Source organism: Podarcis bocagei, assembly GCF_964188305.1.
Source record: "Podarcis bocagei genome assembly, chromosome: 11".
NCBI lineage: Eukaryota > Metazoa > Chordata > Lepidosauria > Squamata > Lacertidae > Podarcis > Podarcis bocagei.
The window spans coordinates 39,150,950-39,176,339 of record NC_138136.1 but is presented as its reverse complement, the minus strand read 5'-3'; the positions used below and the strand labels follow the sequence as shown (position 1 = coordinate 39,176,339).

At 39.7% G+C, this 25,390-nt stretch overlaps 1 protein-coding gene across 13 annotated transcripts in view; it reads right to left on the bottom strand.

Moving 5' to 3' along the window:
- Positions 1 to 25,390, bottom strand: part of ADAMTS6 (ADAM metallopeptidase with thrombospondin type 1 motif 6) — a 125,604-nt gene that overhangs the window by 94,924 nt on the left and 5,290 nt on the right. For 6 of the 13 annotated variants that reach the window (XR_014012840.1, XM_081212696.1, XM_081212695.1 and 3 more), the window contains exons 2-7: positions 17,172 to 17,519; positions 15,815 to 16,182; positions 5,774 to 5,942; positions 3,422 to 3,639; positions 2,033 to 2,116; positions 1,289 to 1,434 (exon numbers count right to left, since the gene is read on the bottom strand). Coding sequence is in view for 12 of the 13 variants with exons in the window: in XM_081212696.1 (XP_081068822.1) it covers positions 1,289 to 1,434; positions 2,033 to 2,116; positions 3,422 to 3,639; positions 5,774 to 5,942; positions 15,815 to 16,182; positions 17,172 to 17,268 (1,082 nt within the window). In the remaining variant the exon portion in view is untranslated. Of the gene's footprint in view, positions 1 to 1,288; positions 1,435 to 2,032; positions 2,117 to 3,421; positions 3,640 to 5,773; positions 5,943 to 10,524; positions 11,052 to 11,083; positions 11,558 to 11,746; positions 12,523 to 15,814; positions 16,183 to 17,171; positions 17,520 to 25,390 lie in introns of those variants that run through there. The other 7 variants (XM_081212694.1, XM_081212690.1, XM_081212697.1 and 4 more) reach the window with 7 other exon arrangements.

Below are 25,390 nucleotides of genomic sequence, written 5' to 3'. Positions count from 1 at the left end.
AGTTTGGATGAACAACAAACAGAAAATTATCTCGAAAAAAATCTAATGAAATTACTTCATTTCAATTTTTTAGAATGTCATAAAGTATACCAACAGCAGGAACCTTTCATTGTGTACATTACTAATAAGTCCACTTCATGGATAAACATATGGGTGGTATCTGACTAAAGCATACCAACAGAACCACTGAAAGCAATAAAGTTACCTGTGACTAACTTAAGTCCATTGATGACAGTGGGTCCGCTCTTGAACATTACTTAGTCAGATACCACCCAGGTTAAATGATCTCTGTGCATTTGTTATTCAAAAAGAAGTCTCACTGAATTCAATGGGATGTTTCCCTAGTAATTGCAGCCTTCGGTCACACAGATAAGTGAAATACCGTACTGTTGGTTTATCTGAAGGAACATAATCAATGCTTCTATAGGGTGATGCCTGTTCCTGCACCAATCCAGGGGTTGTGGCAAAACACAAAAGAAAATGTGCACTTTATTATGACCTTGACCAGAATTGGAACCTTTGCCCCACATAAAGAATGGGGCTCCAAATGTTATTCAAAAACTATAAATGAAATATCACTAATCTCTGTCATTTGAGTATCTTCCATAATATTGGGGTTTTAAACTTTAAGGACAATAATGGTATGGCAAGTAATATTTCTACTTTCTACAGGCTTTTCTACCTTATTTTGAAATCCTTTATTTGAAAGTTGGTTTGGTCAATTCTCAAAGTGCTAAACATATAATGTTGGATCCTGGCTTTGATACTGCCAGTGGGACCATCTGCTGAGCAGGGTTCTACTCAGGAGATGCTCCCACTGGTAGAAAGGAGGGGGGGAGATGCCTTTTGCTGATTTCGCCTTCTTCATGATGACCCCAGTGCCACTTCCCCAACTGTTCCAGATGCCCACCCCCTGCCTTTTGGAGCACATTTTCAGCGAGCAGAAGTGAGCTGCAGTAGGAGGAGAAATCAGTCATGGAATCCCTCTATTGGATCATAAACCTTTCATGGACAAAATAAAACTTTCCGTTCCTGGGAGGCAAAGTCTGGATTCATCCCACAGACAGTCACATCTATTAATTTCATGTAAGCTTTGAATAGTCATTTTCCACTTTTGAATGGAAAATAGTAGTTTGAACTACTAAGTGTTTTATTGCAATATGAAACACAAGCAATATTTTTTATCCTGCACATCATTACTACAAATTCAACTCTAGCTTCTTTGTGTGAAAACAAACAAATGAGAAACAGAAAAGAGAAAAAATGAGATAATTTCAACAAACCATACCTAGTAATAAGGACCGCATTATCATGGTGGGCAATTCCATTTTCTGGAATGGTGTTTCCATCACTTTGGTGAGAGAGAATGGATTTCTGCCACTTACAGAAGCTATCAAGGGACTTGTCTGCATGGTGATTTATCTCCAAGTTTGGCTGCAATACAACATGCATACCAGAAATGTTCCAAACAAATTACTAGGGTCAGTGGTTAAGACTTCTGAAGTCTAAATCTGATCTATAATTAGAAGCAGTGATTTCTAGGAATAATTTCTTCTTGCCAATTTTCATCTGTGTTAAATCTGGCCTACAAATTATTTTGTGCATATAGATCTCATAGATTTAATTTAAACTTCAATAATCGTTTTGTTAAAAGTAATATTACAGATTAGTTTCAAATGTTACCTTTTCCCCACAGACAGATTAGTTTCATGTGTGAAAATGTATTTAAATATTGAAGGCAGCCCTTACACTTTCAAAATACAAAAACAAAAAAACAAGCTGTGAAAATTTTCTAGCATCCAAATATCCCATGTATGTCACACATTTTCATTAAATCAAAGTAAAAATCTTGAAAAACATTTCAAATTAATACCATTTAATTTCTAATTTTAAGATCATAAAATGTTTGCAATGAGGTTTGATTATTAAATACTGTTTTTCTAAACAATTATTAGGTACATAATATTATTATACTTTGATTGTGTGATTTATATTTTAGGGGACTGATATTTATATCACAACTCATTCTTACCTGATCTTCTGTAAGAACAATTAAACGAGTCACAATAATATTCACAACGTTTCCTAGGCTGGAATCACGGTAAAGTTTGGCAACCTGACCTCCAGAAAATAAGAAAAGACATAAAGTCAGACAAAAAAATTCTACAAATGTTTATTATTAACCAGTGCAGATTATTAACAGTACTACCTAAGTTACATCAAGTCTGACAAGCAAGAGAGAAGGGTATAGAGAATTTTTCCAACTCTTACTCACTACTACCCCAACCCTTATCATAACCATTCCTGTAGCAAGCCCAATTCCATACCCAGTAAAAATGTTCTGCGAACTTGTTAAGTCAATGCTAGCCAAATGCCTGTTATTATAATAGTATATGGGCTCAAAAGGGTCAATATATTGCATTCTTCTGTTTCCAAGTGCAATTAATTACTTTTCCTAATAAGAATTAAGGCAACTATCCACTTCTAGAGGAGAATTTGTAAAGGGATACACTTATGAACACTGTTGATGTGGAAGCCTAACCTGCTCCTTGCCCCAAACCATTCCTTAGACTCTGACCCTGGGTTCTTTCTTCTCATTGACATGCTAGTATTCTATTTGCTGTATTTTTTATGTATGTGGAAGTACATTCAGTCCTATGAGTACATAACAATAAGCTGAAGTACCGTAGTACAGTCCACAGGTTTATCACCTCAGTGGATAATCACATGACTGGATTAAAATATGATAGAATGCTGGAAACTAGTTTTTATATGATTGAAAAATTGTAGTACAAAAGTCCTACCTTAAAACTAACACCAGAATCTTATTGCCCACACTGCAGCTTCTGTGGCACACACAGAAGCACTATAAAAGTTATGCTGGCATCTAGCTACATAGACACCCTGCCCCAAATACCATTTCACCCAAATCAGATACACGTGGAATTAGGAATCTGAGCATTGCTTCAAATGTTCTTTATATTGTGCACCTGAATGCTCAGCCTCCCCCTCAACCTCCTCACAGCAGCACCAATACCCTATTTTGAGCTACCCTAGCTCCAACAAAGGAAAATAATTAGTTCCCACCACCCACCCCCAGAGTGAAACACGGAAGCAGAAGCAGCTTGCATTTTACCACTTGAACTTGCTAGCTTGGGTGCCTACCTGCAAGTGAATTTACTTGATAGCAAGCACCTGTATGAGCCATTTCTAAGAAAAAGCTTGTTGGGGACACGGTTCCTAATGCAAAGTCACTCCACACCTTACTAGAAACATTGCAAGAGAAGTGAGTAGTACACTTCCCAGTCATTAACTTGGAAAACACAGCTGGTACAAACACATTCTTAGGTTTGAAATTAACATCAACAATGCCCTCAATATTAAAATGAGTTGTATCAACATGTAGAGGGATCAAACTTACAATATTCATGACACTCAAAATGTAATGTTCAATATCTTTGCGACCATGGTATCCCACCATCATTTTGTCTGCTACTACCAACGTCTCCACAAAACGTTCAGTGCTTATTGATCTCTTCAGTCGATGGTGACTACTTAATGTGTGATTAATTGGAAGTAAAGTTGGAAAAGCAAGGGTATTGTTCAACCACCAAGGTTTACTGCTTCCTGTGAGGTCTTCTAGGAATCAAAACAATTAGTGACATCAAGTGGATTGCTATATTAACATCTTCATGTACATCTGTTTTATATTTATAGTTTCTTCAAAATTCTTGAAGCGTTTTTGTTGTAATGTGAGCACTATCTTTTAATAAACATTATACATCTTAATTTTTCCTTAGAAAATATCAGACAGCCTGCTTCAATATTAAAAGCTATATTTGCACTAAGCCTTTTCGGATATTCTCTTTTACCTTGTCACATATCGCTTCTACTAAAAGCGAGGAAGATTGCATGAACATACAAATTTATCACTCACCAATGTGATAGATGTCCACAATGAATTGAAGGACTTACACATGGTTAAACATGTGTTCAGAGTCTGAGCAATCAGTGTATGGAAGTCCAAATTTTGCAGACCAGAATATGAGATTGACTGAAATTTTGAATATATTTCTAACCAATCACAAAGCAGAATACAAATAGGTTCTTGCTTCAAGGTGAATAAAAAGTAGAGCCATAGTAGAAGAAAAGGAGAAAATTCTAATTTGATCTTATAAGTATGCCCAAAGTTTCACATGGGCTCAAATATTCTGCTATGAATAAGTTTTATACTTCAACTAAGCTGTAAGTTTATTATTTCATGCCTCCTCAAATTTGAACCAGAAATAAAAACACAAACGTGAATGCAAAAATTTGTATATATAAAATAGTGCATTTATAATATTAACTTATTTGTAATTTATTTATAATAGGGCCTTACCCCCACTGCACCCTAATTATTTTGTAAGAGCATCAGTAGTGAAATAACTTTTATTATAACTTTTATTGGAGAAACACAAGTAAAAGTTGGGGTGTGTATGATTCCTTGCCCCTCCCAATCTCCCTGAAAAATATCTCTTGATTGAGGAATGCTCAAAATCTGGCAAAACCAGATTTGTGACTGTCCCCCTTTCTACTTGTGCTTCTCTGGATCTGACACACTGAAATGACCAACTGTTTTTACACCAGTTACAAAATGACTCCAGCATTTATTCATAATTAAATTGTTTAACTATTATTTACAGTGAAACAGGAATACCTTGAATCTTCTTGTGACAAATATTATACTAGTGAGGAATTTCCTATATATTTTGATATATTTGAAGCTCTTATGATTAGATGAAAAATATTTGGAAACAATTACACTATCAGTAAAGGCATCAGGAAATGTTATTTTAAGAACTATATTCTATGGTGTAAAGGCAGTGTAGCATTCAGGTAAGGAACATTGTTTTCATGGCTGGCACAATGGGTCACCTCTTCCATTTACTCTGTTGCTTGGAGCAAGTTTCATCCCCCATACCACGGCAGCAGCAATCAGTGGCATTATTGCAGCAGAAGTAAGAAAAAAGTCCAAGAGAGGCAGCCATATCTCTAAGCATTAGCCAACATTACACAAGAAGCAAATGGTAGGAAGAAATGCTCTAGGAATAATAAGGGGCAGAAAAAGGCTGGGCCTTGTTATTAAAGGCTCTCTAGGATGCCAAATTGGTAGCAGCCGCACATGCAGTACAGCAGGGATCACCAACATGGTGCTCACAGGCATACATGTCCCCAATGAGCCCTTCCACAGCATTTGCAGGGTCCCCTCCCCCACTACAATTAAGCTTGAAAAAAGCATTCTGTAGTAGCTAATTGGCCAGGTTGCAATGTGTACTTAGTTGTAGGGTACGTGTGGTGCCCAGAACAGTATCTTCAGTTTGAAAATGTGCCCGTGAACCCAAAAGAGTTGGCGAGCCTTACAGTATAGCCTTAACACAAGGGATTATTCTCTGTCTTTGCCTCAAAGACACTGGATCTCATGCAACACTGCAGCTCCACTGATTCAAGGAACTTCCTCTTCCTACCCTGTCCCCTCCAGCCCCTACCCTGCACCCTCAAAATCAGCTCGGGGGTTCGGGTTGGGAGAGGAAACAAAATTCCATTGCACTGGCAGGAGCCCACAGGTGCAGCATTGCATAAAACCCATTATGTTCTAGATCTTAGCCAGGAAAAATAATATAAAATCATACATGCCAAAGATAGATGGTTCCTTTGAAAGAAAACAGAAATTGTCTTGATATTTTATCAAAGAAAGGGAATGAACCCATTACTGTCATTGTAATTTATTTACCTGAGAGACCACAATGAGTATAATCATAGAAGAGTCGGTGGTACATTGCAGACTTTTTGTAAATAACATGAGGATGACCACTTTCGTAACTAAAATGATTAGAATTTTCGGATACATTTCTTAGAGGCTCAATAAAATACTCTTCATCTTCTGTAGCAATAACACCGTGCTTAATAGAAGGAAGAAAAAAATAATGTATATAAGTTATCCGGCATCAAAAAATACAAGGCCAAAGCTGTTTCTGTAGAAAATATTTAATTTGCAGTTCGCGACTGGACTTAACTGTCAGGGGTCCTTTACCTTTACCTTTTAGGGATTAACAAGTCCTATTCATATGCAGGAATTCAATTATAGCTTGCACAATGTACACTTCAGTCCATCTCTCAATGAATTTGATTCTACTAATTTCAGTCTCTTTCCAAAACACAGTATAAAAAAAAATACTAACGATATCCAACTAATTTGTACCCAGAATAGACTGCTGAAATCAGTGAACTTCAGCTAATTAATTCCATTTATTTCAGCGGATGTACTGTATGATTAGTTTAGCTGGCTATCATTCATATAATACTGAAGCTACAGGTGTTAATAATATGCAAAAATAAGAAAGAGTGCAATTCTACCTCAACTGTTGGTGATGAAGTTAGGATAAAGTGGACATGCCTATGTGCTGGCCTCCATTTACAGGAAGCTCCTACTGCAGCATTGGAAAGTGCAGCAGATGGAACACTACCACCAGTAGTTTTCCTACCAATAATAGCCAGCACAGGACCCAAAATGACACATTACAGGGTGGGTGCACTATGGATGCACTGAATTGTCTTGAGAGGAGTGTGGTATTCACAGCTGTACTAGCCTGGTGCTGGCAGAGCAGAAGAAAAAATAATGGCTCCCAACCTCTGCCCCTGCCAGCACAAGCTAGAAGAACTTCAGATGCAATGGTTTGCCTTACTGATCTCAGCCAAGTGTTAAGTTTTTTTCTGCATGCTGTGTTTCCTGGATTTGTGAGTAGGCCCAGACTTAGTCATGCTTAGCACAGATCCTCTGAAATTGATGGTAAAGGTAAAGGGACCCTTGACCATTAGGTCCAGTCGTGGCCAACTCTGGGGTTGCGGCACTCATCTCGCTTTATTGGCCGAGGGAGCCGGTGTACAGCTTCCGGGTCATGTGGCCAGCATGACTAAGCCGCTTCAGGTGAACCAGAGCAGCGCATGGAAACGCCGTTTACTTTCCCGCCGGAGTGGTACCTATTTATCTACTTGCACTCTGACGTGCTTTCGAACTGCTAGGTTGGCAGGAACAGGGACTGAGCAATGGGAGCTCACCCTGTTGCGGGGATTCGAACCTCCGACCTTCTGATCAGCAAGTCCTAGGCTCTGTAGTTTAACCCACAGTGCCACCCACGTCCCAAGAGGCCACAGTAGAGGCAAGATTTTAGGGGCTGATGCTGAGGCAGCGGATCTGGCCTCCAAGGAGTTCTCCACGGCCATTGCTGATACTGCAATAGTGGTGGCAGCAGTGGGCAATGCATTCCGTTTGCCTTCCCGCCGGAGCGGTACCTATTTATCTACTTGCACTTTGACGTGCTTTCGAACTGCATTCCGTTTACCTTGCCGCCGGAGCAGTACCTATTTACCTACTTGCACTTTGACGTGCTTTTGAACTGCTAGGTTGGCAGGAGCAGGGACCGAGCAATGGGAGCTCACCCCGTCGTAGGGATTCGAACCGCTGACCTTTTGATCGGCAAGTCCTAGGCTCTGTTGTTTAACCCACAGCACCACCTGCATCCCGAAATTGGTGGTACTTAGTCCTAATTGATTTCAGGGGATCCAAACTAAGCATGTCTATGTTTGGATCCAACCCTATGTGTATACAATTAAGATTAAGAGTAAACCCTCACACATTTCTCTAAATAATATCCTTACATGGAGACATGTTGTGCACACCTCCTTGGGAAAACATGCAGGAAATAATAACATTGCTGTTCTAACATATGTAATTAACATTTAAAGCTGCTCTCAATAAATATATTCATCTAGATTTATATAGTTGTGGTGACAAAGCAAGAAGTCTCAGTGCAAATTATGTAAAATTATAAAAACAAAAAGTCATGCTTGAATATAGTTATACTCATAACAATTACACCCAAACAAAATTGTTCCAGTCAAACCATTCGGAGTAAAACTTCAACCAATGACACACAGATGTTGTAGTGGCACATATTGTAATACAAATGGTTAATATCACATTATGCACTAAAAAATACATTTTAAATTACAAGATTGAGTCAAAGCAATTATTATTGAAATATTCTGTTTTTATCCAGATGCTGAAACCTAACACTACACACGACCTTCATGTAAGCAAAGACCAATAAAATGTATTCATGCTATTTATATTGCTCATAAAAACATTTTAAATACGAGCCACCAACTCTGAGCGGATTAGCAGATCATCAAAATGCAGGAAGAACTCCCACACAGTTTCCACAGTAAACTCATAATTAATCTAAACTTGCAATAATACCAAGAGAGACTTGCTATTTTGCAGTAAACAAAGCTGTTTACCTGTAATCTGTGGTTCTTTGAATGGATATTCAACGCAATCAGACATATGGGAATGTACTATCACAGTCTATCACAGGCAGGATCTTCTGGATAAATCTACAACATGAGTGTTTTTGACTTGCCCATGAACAGTAGATTCCCATATATGTGGTAAAGAAGTAGCACCAGTGCCATCCCACTATGTTCTATTCACAGACAGTCGCAGATGGCATAAATAACAGAAAAGTCCCATGCTAAGTTCATGACTTCTGCAGCTACTGTAGAAATGTGTGCAACTGCAGATAATACTTTGTGTAACTGCCTACCAGGAAAAATTGCAGGTGACTGGAAGGTTAGTCTGGTGCAATGAAACTTCTTTAGCTAAAGCAATAGTTCCCAAATTCCTCACCCTCACCCTCCCATGGAACACTTGAAAATAGCTGAGGCTTTTGGTGGACCAGTTAATGATTTTTCTGCCTGTTGTAGAAATTGTAATGTGCTGTGCTACAGGCTGTATGATTTTTTAATCTTATTTTTACAGACACGCCATGGGCCACCTGAATAAAGCTCACATACCAGTCTGGGAACCCCTGAGCTAAAGTAAGGGATAACAACACTGTATTAAAACTATTGAAGGTGGCAGATGGCCAGAAGTTCAAAAGGATTTCCCATCAAAGAAGTAAAAGAGTTGGGCTCCAATAAACAACCCTCATCTGTGAATGAGGGACTATGTTAACTAAACCTCTGAGAATGCTGATTATCCTAGCTTGTGGTGGAAGGTAAAATGAAGTCCAGAGCTTAAAGGTCTTTCCACCCCCGACTTATTAAAATATCTCAGGTTGTGTCTAGCCTCCCTGCTTAATCTAATACTTCCTGTCTATATATTGACCATTAAAATCAACACTATTAGTAGAGAAAAACATTATAATATCTAATTTTGCTTCTAGCAAACAAGTATAAAATTCTGAATGGATTATTTGCTTGATCCTACATTCATTTGCTAGCTTAGTAGCCTATAGGAAGCAGAACATAATATTATTTGATTCTGGTTTTCCAAACACTTTTCTTCTTTTCAGATCAAAAGTGGCAACAAGCATAGTCATCAAATTTGTCAAGCCTTTTAAAAATTAACTGCAATTGTTAAATAATTTACTACAATGTAAAATTCCACTTACCGTATTGGTCCGAATATAAGACACATCCGCAAATAAGCCACACTTTTAAAATTCAAGGCTTATTTGCAGTTGCTGCCCACCTCCTGGCACTACCGCCCTGAACAGGGGGCACGGGGGTGGCTGGCACCAGTGCTCGCTTCGAAGCGCACCCACCTCCCAGCACTCCCTCCCCAAGCCAGAACTGACTGCCCCCTGCCCAGGGCAGTAGTGCTGGGAGGCGGGTGTGCAGCATGCTCGAAAGCGAGAGCCAGTGTGCTCAAAACTGAGCGCCATCTTGGGGAAACTACAGTTCAGGGTAGTAGTGTCGGGAGGCGGTTGTACAGTGCTCAGTTCCGAATATAAGCCGCACTTTTACTTTCCAGTCAGAATTTGGGGGGAAAGTGTGGCTTCTATTCGGGCCAATACAGTATTTCAATAGAACTTACTTCAAAGGATGGCAGATTTGAAAATTCACCTTTTTCACATGTTTGAATGCTACAAACTTTTAAAATTGTCTTCCATGCCTCTAAATGCAGTTGTGGTATCATCATCATTACTATTATTACTATTACTGCTACTATTGCAAAGGGGAATGGAGAAGAAACAAACTGGTGAGTTCCCACCATCCCAGTGGTGGCACCTCTCCTCCCACTGTCACCACAAGGATGGGTCTCTGCAGAACTATTTTGCCCTTCAGAGGAGTGGAGAAGAAGCAATTACAGCTTCTTCTAACAAACAGTTATCTTTATTCCTTATTGATTTAATCAATTATTCCTTATTGATTTAATCAATCTATCAACTGCTTAATATAAAAAAGTTTTACAAAGTAAAAAAACCATAAAATAACAAAGCTAAAATGTAGAAATGACAATAAAAAGCCAGAATCCAAATACTATAAGAAAAACACTGAGCAGTGCAATGTTGATATTAAAAGTCAAGAAATGCTCAAACATTTTATTGTAACTTTTCTTTTAAAAAACAGTGCTTATTTTTGTAACGATCTTACATAAACTATTTTGGGAAATCTATTTGATAAGCAGTATACAAATACGTTAAACAAACGCCTTAATAAGTGAATGCGGACAAACTCCTGAGAGACATCCAGCTCTACGTTGCTATTACCTAAATATCTTCAGTAATAAATAAAATGACATTTTCCATGTCCTACTTGCATTCTTTATAACTTTATCAGTAGTACCGTGCAGACTTTTTTTTTTTTTAAAAAAACACTATTTGCCTATGCCGCCTTATGAGTGGAGAATATACAATTCCTCTCACATTCCAACTGTTCTCTCACTATGGTGAGATGTTATTTAACACAAATACAGGTTTCGGTTCACAGAGTGAAAAAATAAGATTTAGGTTTACAATCCTATGCACACCTACATAGGAGTTAGTTCTGTGGAAACATATATAGGATTTTACTGTTATTCATCTCACCCTTATGCTAGACATAGGCCTAGCCTAAAAAAACCAAAAACTTGTACCATTTTTAATAGGCATCTGGAACGACAACTCCCTTTTCCCTATGCACTTCATGTCATGAGAAGGTACTATTCTTTGCTAACTACTGACTTTTAAAAGTGACTTCATCTATTACATATATGTACTAACCAATGGCCTCCACATTCTCTTTCCAGACAATTCTCTGACAGCTTCTTGAAGCCTCCATTATGTGTAGTTAATATTCTAGAACAGCCTACCAATAAAATAAAAAATTTCTAAAGTTGGTCATTCAAACTGTAATTTCTAGTTTCCACAGCATAAACCTGCTTCCACGTGTTGGAGGATGGGGGTGGATGAGGGGCAAAATGACGTTAGCTTAGTCTTCTTTTGGGGAAACATTGCACTTTTCTCATTTGTTAAGAGCCATTATAGATTTTCTCCTTTATACCCTTTTCCCTTTGAAAAGTAAAATAGCCTCTTAATGTTTAGGTTCCTCGCCCCAGCTTTTCAAGTGCCAAAAGTAATTTTAGTAGCAATGGTGGGGAGTTCAGTAAATGAATTCCAAGGATTAATATTATCCTCACAATATGACAGTTAGCAGGTTTAAAATTCTCGCCCATCCCCCCACCTGCTTGAAGCACCCACAGTATGCAGGATGAAGGACTGGCAGTTATTGCCTCAAAGGCAGCTCTCATGTTTTTACATTATGTGGAGTTCTCAGGGAATGTTTATAAATATATATGGAGAGATATATAGGGTAGTTCATTTGTTTTTTTAACAAAAAGGATGCAGAGAGAGCCCATGTACCCCAGTTCAGGAAGGTCTACCTCAAGCTGAATGCTTCTGGTCTTCAGAAGTGGCAATTTTACTTAGCCCCTGTGATATTTTTGGGTGACAAAGGATTGTGTGAGCATACTTTCCCCTAGGGATGCTAATGGATAAAAATGTACTATTTGTTTTTTGTTTTTCTAGCCACTTGCTCCCTTGTTTCATGCATGCACACACTAGTGAGACAAGAGGCCAGTTATACTCTATCTCACAGGATTAACCGCTGAAATTAAGCACACCAGGACTGTCTGTGGCTAGCAACACAACGAAATCTGAACTAATGTATGAATTTCAGCATCTCACTGCACCAGTTTTACAAAACAATAATTTTAATTCATCTCTCGTACCTCAAGAGACATGACAATATTAATAACCAAAGTCGGGATGTTCACAATCAGCCAAAATAAATGAAAGGAATGAGAATCTAAGAGTAACCAGTAGCACTGTTTTAAAATGATAATTGGTTACAGAAAAATGCCTAAGGTCCAAAATGAAGATGTATCGGTAGGAAGAGCTGTGAAAGCTTTATTCAGCCCTGTTTTAGTACTCCCCGGGAGGAAGCCCATTGTTCTTCATCCTTGACACCAGTGATCAAGAGAGTCAGGAGCTGAAGGTTCAAGCAGGCTATCAAAGAGGTGCCCTACCCCTATGACATAGGACAACTCTAGTCAGGCACCTCCTAAAGCAGTGGTGGCCAAACTCGGCCCTCCAGCTGTTTCAGGACTACAACTCCCATAATCCCTAGCCAACAGGACCAGTGGTCAGTGATGATGGGAACTGTAGTCCCAAAACAGCTGGAGGGCCAAGTTTGGCCACCACTGTCCTAAAGAGATGCTACCAGAGCTGGTCCCTCCTGTCAGCAAAGAGCCTCTTTCTGGGGAATCACTTCAGCTTAAGCCAGTTTCTGAGCTGGCTCCTCCAGCACCAATAATAATAATAATTTATTATTTCTACCCAACCCCTCTGAATGGGTTTACCTAGCCACTCTGGACATATTTCAACAGAACATTAAAAACAGAATAAAACTTCAAACATTAAAAACTTCCCTAAACAGGGCTGCCTTCAGGTGTCTTCTAAAAGTTGGATAGTTGTTTATTTCCCTGGCATCTGATGGGAGGGCGTTCCACAGGGCAGGCGCCACTACCGAGAAGGCCCTCTTCCTGAATAATAATTATTTATTAATAATAATAATTTATTAGGCTCCAATTCAGTGGTAAAGATCATGTACTCCTGGGGGAAAGTGGTGGGACAAGCAGAAGTCTGAATGGGCCCTCAGTTCTTCAAAAGAAACAGTGTACCATTTTGTTTGCCTAGTACAGTCATACCTTGGGTTACAGACACTTCAGGTTGCGTTTTTTCAGGTTACAGACCGCCGAAACCCGGAAGTACTGGAACAGGTTGCTTCCGGGTTTCAGCGGTCGCGCGTGCACAGAAGCGCTAAATCGCAACCTGCGCATGCACAGGCACAACATTGTGGGTTGCGGACATGCATCCCACACGGATCACGTTCGCAACCCGAGCATCCACTGTATATGCCTAATGTGTGAGCTCTCTGGAACTGGCAGTCTTTAGAATTGGGCTACAAGATCAGACTTTTTTTTTGCTTTCTCCTCTTCCCTTCCAAACCTAACTATAACAGATTATCCAGGTCCTGGTCTGTAAGGACCTGTAAATCACAGTCTGTTAATCCTGTTGTGAGGAGTTACTACCTGCCTGTGAGTAGTGATAGAGAAAGCTAAAGAAAGCTGTGTGCCTGCTGACTGACCTTGCAGGCAAACAAGGGCCAATTCAATAGACACATGCCCATTTCCAACACCAAGGAATTCCAATCACTAATCCTATTTCTAGAAAGTTAATGAGACCTTGTGACACCTAAGTGCAACTGATACCCAGTTATGGCTGGTGTCTCTATGTAGAATAGAGAAACAATCTCCACATATCATAGATGATACACTTTAAGATTTACTACAGTAATGAATAGTGTGTTGGTTTCCAAACATGGTGTACTCTTTCATAATTTTGTAACCGACTACTCTACAGTTATTTTTAGGCTTGAATTACAGTACAACTGTACATGTCTTTTTCCATATAAGACTTACTGCTAAAACAACCCAGAATCCAATCAACAGCTGGACAGCTTACAAAAGTACTGTGTAGGCTTGGACTGTACACCTTTTGCTATGATTTATCACAATTGATACTGCAATGGTTCTGCTTACTCCATATTCTTCACATTTGTCAACCAAAAGCATTTTTTCCAACTGGTTAATCAGATGGGCTAACATCAGAAAATTGTACTTTTACGTACTTAGTGTTTTCTTAAGAGAAGTTTAAACTATCCCACCCACTAAAAAAATATACTTTTATTCCTGTTAAACCAATTTCATATTATAATCATTACATAATCAAAAAGCCACTACAGTACCTGCGCTGGTCAGTTGTCTAAATTAGATGTCAATGCAGATTTCTAAAACTGATTACAATTCCTGTCCACTAATTAGAAGTTGTTGTTTTTTGAATGGTATTTTCAACTGTAGGTTTTTGTTTGTTTTATTTGCACCATTGTATGTTTTTTGCTCATCCAATGCAGGCATTTCATAGGAACATAGGATGCTTGCCATATACTGAGTCAGTCCATCTAGTTCAATTTTTGCTGCACTGACTGGTAGTAGCTCTCCAGGATTACAAACAGGAGACTCTCCCAGTTCTACCAGGAGATGCTGAGTTTAGAACCTGGGGCCTCCTGTATACAAAACATATACTCTACCACTAAGGTATGGCTTTCCCTGGAGTTTGTGGGATTATTGCATTTTCAGAGTATTGAAGCAGCAGTCTTCATGTTGTTCTTCCCCCAGAATTGCCAGAAAATCCCTTGCCATCTGTTCTGGGGTTTTCTCCAATGTTCCAGAGCAGATGGGGGGGCATGGGGAGCACACGGGGAGGAGATAGGGGAAGTTCTGCTGTGCAAGGGGAAGACCTTGTGTAAATGGAACAGCTACGTTGGATACCACTCTGCTTGCCTATTCCCTGTGACACCAGCAACCAATGAAGTGGTGTTACTGAGAAGCGTGGTGTAACTGAAATGCCTCAAAACTTATGTGCCTATTTCAGCTTTGCTCTGGGCAATGAGTGCAATGCCAATGCATAATAATAATAATAATAATAATAATAATAATATTAATAATAATTTATTATTTGTACCCCGCCCATCTGGCTGGGTTTCCCCAGCCACTCTGGGTGGCTTCCAAAAAAGATGAAAGATACACTAAATGCACATAAATCAGAAGAAGCAGAGATGGTTTAAAGCAGGCTTCCTCAATCTTGGCCCTCCAGATGTTTTTGGCCTACAACTCCCGTGATCCCTAGCTAGCAGGACCAGTGGTCAGGGATGATAGGAATTGTAGTCTCAAAACATCTGGAGGGCCAAGGTTGAGGAAGCCTGGTTTAAGCCAATCCTCCTTTCATAGCAGCAGTCATGGATGATACTGAACCTTTGCATTATCTGCAACATAACTGCAAGCCTAATTAGTTCCCACAGCCATTGCCATATCTAATGCAAGCCTATCTCTAAGCCTCCATTTGGCCATTAATTAACAAAACGGCTTGCTTCAGCAAGCATCTTCCTCCAGAACGGGATTAAATTTCCTAGGAGAAGTTTCCAGCTTTCCCCGCAGTGAACACCTCAGTCATCTGGTGTGAGTTCTGATTAGCTATGGACTCTCTGTGACTGTCTTGCAACTATGCAACAAGAAGACTATATTGGAAGGCCTGCTCACAGCTACTACCTGTGTCCTTTGTCATTTAATGACGCACCCAGCCCTGTCCTAATGGGATCACCCTTTGTGTTAGAGCTAACATCCATCAGGAGCCTCTTCCCTATAGACAGCCCTCAAGCCCCCCTGTTCAAACATATGCCCGTTATATGGCCATAATCCAAATAGTAGTAGTAGTAGTAGTAGTAGTAGTAATAATAATAATAATAGAGATATAATAGCGTGAACGGAGAGATGCTGTAAATTTAAAGACTCAAGAATACCAACATGCTAGAATACATAACGTGAACTTACCAGACCGTTGCAGTTGCTTAACGCTACTTTAGTTGTACCATGCTGGCCATGTAAATATCCCGTGTAATGACAGTTGTCTAAAAAGTCATGTTTCCACTGAGGCCCATCTTTCCCCCAGTATTCTACTGTGAAGTGTTTGGAGACCAAATCTGTGTTGAGAGTCAGGTTTAAATGAAAGTGCTTGCCATAGGCAGAAAGTTTAAAAAATAATTTAGATACTGCCAGTTCTTGGTCATAATGTTCAGTACTCCTCTTCTTTCTCCTGGAGGGCTTAGTATTTTTCACAGTAAAGCTGAGGAAGGCTCCATTATGATCAACCCTTATTGGGATTGTTAGTTGGTAGTGTTCAAGGTAAGACAGGAATTCCTCTTTGAAACCGCATGGTAAATCAGTCCAAGAAATGGCCATAAAAGAGAAGAAAATATAACAGGACACAAGAAGGAGTAGTACATTATCCACATTTTGCTATATGCAAGCACCATCAAAATTCATGTTCATGTGAACATATTAATACACTAAATGACTTTACTAAAGAAAATACCAACTTTCTAACAGAAAAAAATATTAATCCGTTCTTAAAATATACATTCCACTCATCCATTTTGTGTTAGCTAAATGTCTGGCCTATTTCATGATTTGCCTATTTCATGATGTGCCATTTGAAAAAGATAAGTAAATATCTACCTATCTATCAGCAATAGAAAAAATGATTAGTATGGAAAGAATCATGTTGTAAATGTCAAAGGATACAGCTCCACTAATTTTAAAAGAGCACAAGCTGGGTTAGTGCCCTGATTCAACAATCAGATAAGGATGCACAAGCTTCAGTCCATGCACAGCTCCCACTGCCAGAAAGGATTCCTATTTTAACTTGCATTGAAGAAGTAGGCCTATACCAGCTGCTATTTCCATTTAAATTAATGGGAGAACTTGCACAAAGTGGTACTGAAGATATATATTGCAGTGCACACAGGGCCCTAGATTTCAGCATGTAGATTTCACATTTTTAATGAACAGCCAAAAAGCAAAAACTTCAAATTTTTTTTGTTCTAAATAAATTATTTCAGTTACTTCAACAATATTTTAATTTGGTAATTTCTTTATTATGAAGTAATACATTAAAATACTGACTTTTCAATTTGCTAATGGAGCCTAATGTGTTAACAGCTATACACAATGCTTAAATAATAAAATTAAAAACGTATATTCCAATTTTACTCCCACAGAGAATAACTAAAAATTTTACACCATAAATCCCTTGTGGTCTCTCACAATGAATATTAATATAAATGTTAAAGAAAACTAATTAACTGAAATAAGTGACAAAAGACGGTAGCTTAAAAAGTTGGAACCCTACCTTGAGAACTATACGAAAGCCTGTTGTCACCGTGAAATTCTGACAAAACCATAATTAAGCACAAAATCCAGGTCAACATCTTCCACAAAATTTCCATAATTTAGAGGAAGTGGGCTACCTATGTGCTACAGCTTTAACTCCACTCCAGCACTGCACCATAACCAAGATTTATTATATTTCTTCAGGATTAGCTATTTGTGGTTCCACTTCTTGATAGGCGTTTTGGAATAATATACTTTTTTCTATGTCTGCAGACATTTTCAGTCCAAAAGTAATTAAAAAATAAGTCCTTCACATGTCAATGAGGAGTTAAAGTGAATAGCAAACAACTGTTGTCCATTTCTTTACCTGGAAAGCATAGATAACATTGAAAATTAGTTTCAGTCAATATTAATTTTTAAAAAAATTGATTAGACAGACAGAATTTTCAACATCCTCAGACATCCAAATGCATCAGTCTTCTTTAGTTTTCATTTTGTATGGGTTGTCCAAAGTGAGAGCCCATGAGGGAAGATAGCCAATGACAGGAAAAGGATCTCTTTTTACCCTGTGGAGCTAAAGACCTCGGAGGTTCACTAGGCTATGTTCTAGAGCCGCTGAGGAGGTTAGTGAAGGTTCAGTCAGCAGAGCAGAACCTAACAATCACTATGCCAACCCTTCCCAAACTCCTCAAAGGCCAAAGGATGCATCCTGATAAGTCCCTGCTCTTCAGGAAGACTAGTGCATAGCTCCAGTCAGGAGATGCCAGCCACTTGCCAACAGCTCCCCTATCCAGCCATGTCCAAAATTGTTGGGTGCCTGGTGCTTGGGCAGAAGGATTATTTTCCTTCCCATGCCAAGCAAGGCCAAGGCTGAATGACCCACTCTTGGAAGAAAGTTCCTGAGCATCAGGACTGTAACTGTAAATGTCATGCTCCTTCTAGAGCTTAGTCCTTCCAGGAGATGGAACTTAGGTCAAGGCCTCCTCAGAAGACAGCGAGGCCTAAATCCAGGAGGCTGAACAACTTCTGAGCGACCCTGTGCTGCACACACCTGAGTATGAGGAGAAGGGAGGAGAGCAATGCTGAGAACAGTAAATACATATAGTAGTACATCCACTACTGTATCATCCTATTAATATCAATGGCCACACTAATTCCACCCTTTCCTGTCAGCATAGTGCTCTGCAAAGCATCCCTGGACCATATTCAAGTTTAGTAAGCTGAACTCCATACCCATGACTTGTACACAAATACTGGGGGATATTTTGCACTCCCATTTAAGTCTAAACTTAAAAGTCTACATTGATTTCAGCTGGGATGAAGAGAGCATGATGTGTCAATAGTCAAAAGAAAAATCTGGGACAAGCAAAATACCATATCTTCCGGCAAAATAATATATAATTTCTGATCTCATTATTACTGTTTTACAAGACTGTATCCTGCATACTTTATTCATGCAAAATTCTCATTGACCATTGGTTGCAGAAAAATGAGTTCGGCATTTCAAATTATACAGTTCATAAAAACCCATGAAACCACAAATGTTATCAAAAAAAATACTGCACATGAAAGTTGTTGCATCTGCAGTGACAAGTACACATTTTAAAGTTTTTAGGAAATGGCCACATTATAAATGGTTGGCCCTTACACAGCATAAAAATTGTGATTTTGTTTTGTTTCTCTCAAAATGCTGGTCTCCAAATATTTTGTGCTAATACTTAACAGCTGCCTGAGACTTGAGAATGTGCATCTACTTGTAGTCAAAACAAAACAATGAAAATGTTAAAACAATGTAAGTAAAATTATACTAAAAATCCTTTCTTAACAGAAAGGTCATGCGTTGCAGTCAACAATGTCAGCAATGAAGATGGGGGGACATATGAAAATGGGCTGGGGTAAACATTTCTGTGCACAGAGCACATTTAGAAGTGCCAGCTGCTTCCCTGCCTTCATACCGGCACTAGGAGAATGAGGCGCTGTCTCCTCTGATATAAACTTGTCTGTTCCCCTCCAATCAGCCAGGAAAACTATATCTGAGCTATGTTTGGTGGGGATATGAAAGAAAACCTTTTTCATGGCTGTACCCAGGTTGTGAAATGCTCCTTGATGCCTTTCTATTAGCTCCTTAAGACCTTCCATCACCTCACTGATTCTGGCAGGCATTTTTCTAATTAACTCTTGGAGTTTTGATCTGCTGTCCTGTCTGTGTTCAATTCTCTTTTACTGCTTTATGAAGCAGAACTACAGAAGTTCAGATACTGCTCAGAGGGAAGTTAACTAAAGATGAGTGGCAATTTGCATCTGGCGTTCTCTGCCTCTGAATGATAGGTTTAGAGACAATTTATGGAACTGATTGGAATGCCAGGTGCAAAGCCATGAACTCTAGCAGAGGTACAGCACACCCCCACTTGACTATGAAGCCTTTCTAAGTTCTAAACTGGCTCTATTGCTTCCCTGGGGCAGGTAAAGCTGACCCTCACTAGATTCCTGTTTCCTGTACCTAAGTTAATGACCAAAGATCATTCGCAGTTCATTAGTTTGGCTTGTTCTACCATCCTACCACTGGTAAGTGCTCCCAGATCCTGGTCATTTAGCCATATATTTTTTCCCAAGAGCAACAATATTATTGGTCGAACTTTTGGATGTTGCTGCTATTTCGGGTCGCTGCCAAGAAAAGATGCACTTTCCTATGGGTCATTCACTTCGTTCATCAGGCCATAGGTCTTACAGCAAATGTTTACAGTCAGAATTTCTAGCTTGGCTTCTGTCCATCTCTACTTGCATCAGCAAGTCTCACATCTGGCCCTTCTAATTTGTTGCCCAGGGATATAGACTTGAGCAAGGAAATCCTTATTGCTCTACTCCTTTAGTTTTGTCTCCCCTCCCCACAAAAACTATTCTGCATGCTGTTCCAGAGTGATGGATGAGGTCACAATGATTTGCAATACCAAATCAAACAAGTGCCACTGACCTTCCCTTTGTCAAAGCTATCCAGCTGGTCCCCTACCTGTAGCTCTGTGTTGTTCCCACCAGAATACAATGCCTGGCTTGTGGTACTACAAGAAGGGCAGACCACAACAAGATTCTCCAGCTTCCCAAGATCCCCACCACATACAGCCCTTAACATTCTTCTTCCTATAATGTGAGCCTGAATGAAGGATTTGGCACAGATATTGGTTAATTTATTTCAATTTTTGTACCAAAGGTGAACTCTTCCATTGTCTCCTGAGACAGATAGATGCCAAACATTTTGATTTTTAATTTAGCCATATATATTTATATGCTCAGTGAAAATAAATTCCCCTTTCCGTTAGAATTACCTGACAGACAAGCATATTTCACGACCTAGATCAATGTTTGTGTTTCTTATTCCCTGCACACGTTTTCCGTAGTCTCTCCACGAGAACTACAACTCACTGCCCATTTTTCTCACCAAGAGTCACTAATATAAGACCACCTTCCTCAACATTTTACAAGTACCAAAGCTCACTAAAAATTCAGATTATTTTTTGTTTGTCATAAGGGCTAGTGAGTCACATTATTTTATTTTGTTTGTTGCCTAAAATTTTAAAGCATCCTTTATTATCAGAGCCCCCCTGCTGTCAGTCATAAATGCAGCTGTGTTACCCTTCAGTAACACAAACTTTCCTTCAGCTCATCAACAAGACTAAACAAATGAAGAACACAGAGCCAAAGGGGCCACGTGTGGGTTGAGAATCACCCTCTATCAACACAGGAAGTACATGGCAGAAACAGTGATTAAAATGCAATTATATGTGATAATTAAAGACCATAGCATAATGTTCATTCTCAAGAGAATAGGAATTATAGACCATTACATCATGCATGCATACAAGAGAGTTGACTCAGGATTTTATAAGCAGTCTTAACTCTTGGTATTTCCCAACAATGCTACACAGAATGATGAGAAGTATCAAAGTTATGGGCCCTAGGGTGTTATAACATGGGTGCTCCAAATTCCAGGAAAAATATATTGATTCTGCTCTTATTCCTTCTCTGGCCAATCCCTATGCTCTGGGCCTCTGCTGCCCACTTTTTCTTGTGAGGCCCCAGCATGACACAGCTTCTGTGGCCATCTTCCTCATATCAACATTTTAAAGGTACCATTTCTGCTTACATATTTCATATAAAAGATGTTGGCCTGAGTCAGAGGGTGGCACTGGTGACATGCTTGAGGACTGCTGCCTTGTTACCAGGCATCTTTGCACATGCAGTGTGTTTTAAATAGTGCTGTACCAAACAGTTGTGAGGCTTCATTTTTAGAGCAAAAACATTTTATGTCCGCCTAAGCATATACTGTACTGGATCTTAATTTATTTTTCTGCTCAGTGATTCCATGTCTGCTGCTTCATTGTATTTTAATGAACTTTTTATGTTTTTTGTATTATGTGGTATGCTGCCTTGAAACCCATTTGAAAAGCAGTGCATGCCTTTTAAAGTATTTTTTTATTTAAAAAATTGTTGTGTGCTGTGTAAAGTGAACAAAGGTGTCTTTGAGTATCAATTCCCAGTCCCATTCTGTCCCAATACATCAACTACACATGATTAGTAGTGCAAGTGAGTGTAGTTCAACTGCATTTGCAAGACATAGCCCTCTTCCTGTGACACACCCTTTCACAAAGGGTAAGGCAAATCACAGCAAAAGGGAACAGGTTTCAAATATGTGTGTTGTAGTAAATGTCAAAAACCTGGTTGCAATCACTACTTAGGTAAGAAGGTTAAAAGAATTTTGTGAAATCTCAAAAAGAAAAACATCATTCTCCCGACAAACATCAACAAGGGCAACCAAGGCAGTTTCAGTGCTGTAACTAGGCCTGAAGCTAGACTGAAATTGATTCAGATAATCAGTTTCCTCCAAGCATGCCTTAAGGTGGACAGCTGTCACCTTCTCAAGCACCTTGCCCCAAAAGAGGATATTTGCCATTGGGCAATAGTTATTTCACATTATGGGTCTGGAGAAGTTCTCAAGTCCTTCAAGACAGAGGGTATCTCCCTATTCTCAAATGAAGCAATAATCACACAATGGTCCCACCCAGTCAATCTCCTTTGACTAGCTCTAAGAAGCCAAGATGGACAAGGCTCAAGAGGGCAGCTTGTAGCTGCATTTTTCAAAGCAACCAATGTGTGTTCTCAGGCCAAAGCAGCTGAAACTCATCCAATACAGATGAAACAGTGTTCCAGACACCTCCACTGGACTTGCTATAATTGTGGCATATGGTTTTTCAGATTCTGATATATGGGGCATATTAGTAGTTAAGATTCTAGGACTGAGGTGGCGGAACATCCAGCCCACTGGGCCTCTGAATTTGGTCATGAGGCCATGGGCAAACTATACCCACCTGTCAGTTACTTAACATCATGTGATGTTAGGGGAAAGGATCTGTTACCACCAATCTAAGGACTAAGTTCTTAAATCGGAAGTAAGAGCTTTCTTATAAGAAGGAATGTGTGCAGAGGAGGACAACCAAGATGATCAAGGGTCTGAAAACTAAGCCTTACAAGGAGCGCTTGAAGGAGCTGGGTATGTTTAGCCTGGAAAAGAGGAGACTGAGAGGAGATATGATAGCCATCTTCAAATATCTTAAAGGCTGCCATATGGAAAAGGGAACAAGCTTATTTTCTCCTGCTGTGGAGGGTAGGAGTCGAACCAATGGCTTCAAGTAACAAGAAAGGAGATTCTAGCTAAACACACAAAAAAACTTTCTGACAGTAAGAGCTGTTCGACAGTGGAACAAACTCCAACAAAAGGTGGTGGACTCTCCTTCCTTGAAGGTTTTTCAGCAGAGGTTGGATGGCCATCTGTCATGGATGCTTTAGCTGAGATTCCTGCATTGCAAGGGGTTGGACTAAATGACCCTTGGGTCCCTCCCAACTTTAAGATTCTATACCCAAGTCCAGCACTAAACAACACAGCACTAAGACTGGAACACTAATAATCTTAATATAAAAGAGTACAGAATAAAAGGCAGCATTTCCACTCAACCCCACTCTAAAAATCTTCATGCACCCAAGACAAAGTCCGCTTCAGATCAATGAGAATCGCCCCCCGCCAATCTCAACAGGCCTTAAGTTGTGACTTTCTCTGGGTTGAGGCCAAGGTTTCTGAGGCTCAAGGTATACAGCAAATATAGCATCAAATGGCTCTGCAAAATGCATAATCATGTGAATATATTAAAGCTGTACCATATACCACAGTATGCACATGTTCTTAGTCTATATAAAATAAGACTTGTCCACCTGTGAAGCATGGAAACACTGGTGAGTCCAGTATTTTTCAAGCAGGTGGCCTAATTTTGGCTGAGACAATCTTGCAGGTGTTGGGATTAGTTGGGTTTATCAGCATTTTCATTCATATATTTTAATACCAGAAGGGACTATTACATTACTATGCAGTCTGGCTCTCTTCACAAAAGGGCTACAGAATTCTACCCAGTCATTATTACATCAGCAGACCTAATTTACTTTTTACTGAGCAAGCGTTTGTGCATGCACAGTATGTTTATGTGTGGGTACAAATGTGTGTATAAAATGTGTGTATGGCTAACCAACTTTACTGTTAAATATATATGCCTTATTCCTTGAATCGCCACCCCTTCACTTTACATCTCTTGGATCTTTGCTCTACACACTCTGAAGTCTTTAACTCTGAAGTTTCTCTTTAAATATGTTCTTAAACTAAACTAAGCCATATAAAGCATTTCAGAAAGGTTTGCTTAATCTCAAATAGTTCTTTTCTGATTCTATTCTAAGTGAAGATACCAATCACAACCGACGTATTCCAAAGTATTGATATTCAAGTATATAACAGAGTAAGTGGAATGTGAATTGAGAATAACCCAATTAAAGCATCTCACATGCATACAAATAAAACGCTGGACAAAACGTATTCCACTTGGCATTCTGTTGATCCTTTCATGAGATTTACAACCAAATTCTATCCCTCCAGAGCATTTGACACAAAAGAATTGGAAACTCAGCCCACCTGCCTCTAAAAGGAAAACCATCTCACTGCAACATGGGCTAAACAGAAGCTAGGGGCTGTTGGATCCAGCACATCCCCTGCCTCACCTGCAGATGTAAAGGAGAAGTAGAAATGTGTGTCATCAGCATATTGCTGACAATGTCCTCCAAAACTCTGGATGACCCCACTCAGCCATTTCATGTACTGTAGATAGTATAGGGGAGAAAATTGAGCCCCAAGGAACTCCGCATTGAAGGCTCCATGGGGCTGAAAAACAATCCCCAAACATCTTGGAGCAACCATCCAAGTAGAACCAGAACCACCTCAAAGCAGTGCCACCCACTCCCAACTCAGACAGCCGCTCCAGAAGGAGGCCATGGTCGATGGTACTGAAAGCTGCTGGGAAGTCGAGGAGAATTAACAAGGACATGTTTCCCCTGTCTCTCTCGTGACAAAGGTCATCATGCAGGGCTACCAAATCAGTTTCTGTGCCTAAACCCTGTTTTTCTACTTAAGGGGGGGTTCATCTGGATTAATTTTTAACACATATGTAAATCCAATCGTCATGTGCCTAATGGAAAAAGCCTCTCTGGAATAGTAACGTCTAGGTGAAGAAAAGCAGCAATAAATAGTGCACAGGGGAACTCTGTGGAGGTGCAGGTGATTGGTTTAGCAGCCTTTCCTGACTAGCACAAACCTGCCTTTCTTCTCCTTCAATATGCTACAATTAAAATGCTATAAATATATTAGCAGTGGCGAGGACATGATATAGTTACACTGACATTCACCTCAGTTTCCTTCTGCAGCGGATAACTATTTTAGAAAGCTTGCAATGATAGAGGCCATGCAAAGGGATCCCTGGTGCTCCTCACCCTTCTCCTTCCTGCACAGGGAAACTTCGCAGGGCTGGCAGCCACTGAACCAATGCTTCATTTCCAGAGAAGTGCCAGAACCAAGCCAGTCCAAGAGACATGCCATCAGAGGGATCCCACCAGCAGACTAGCCTGCTCCAACGTGCTCCAACTGGACTTACTGTACCCAAATTAACCAGGTAGTCTACCAGGCTTCCCAGCCTCAGGGCTACCTACCAAGAAAAATGTTGTGGGTAGGATAGGGACTCAAGGTCTCAGACCTACCCAAGCCCTACTTCCTCAGGTAGTCTGGCTTGCCCCCATGGCTTGTTCTTGTACTTGGACAGGGGCCCCTAATCTCAGATACCTCTGGCCATAACACCCAAGGCTAGGAAACTAAACCAA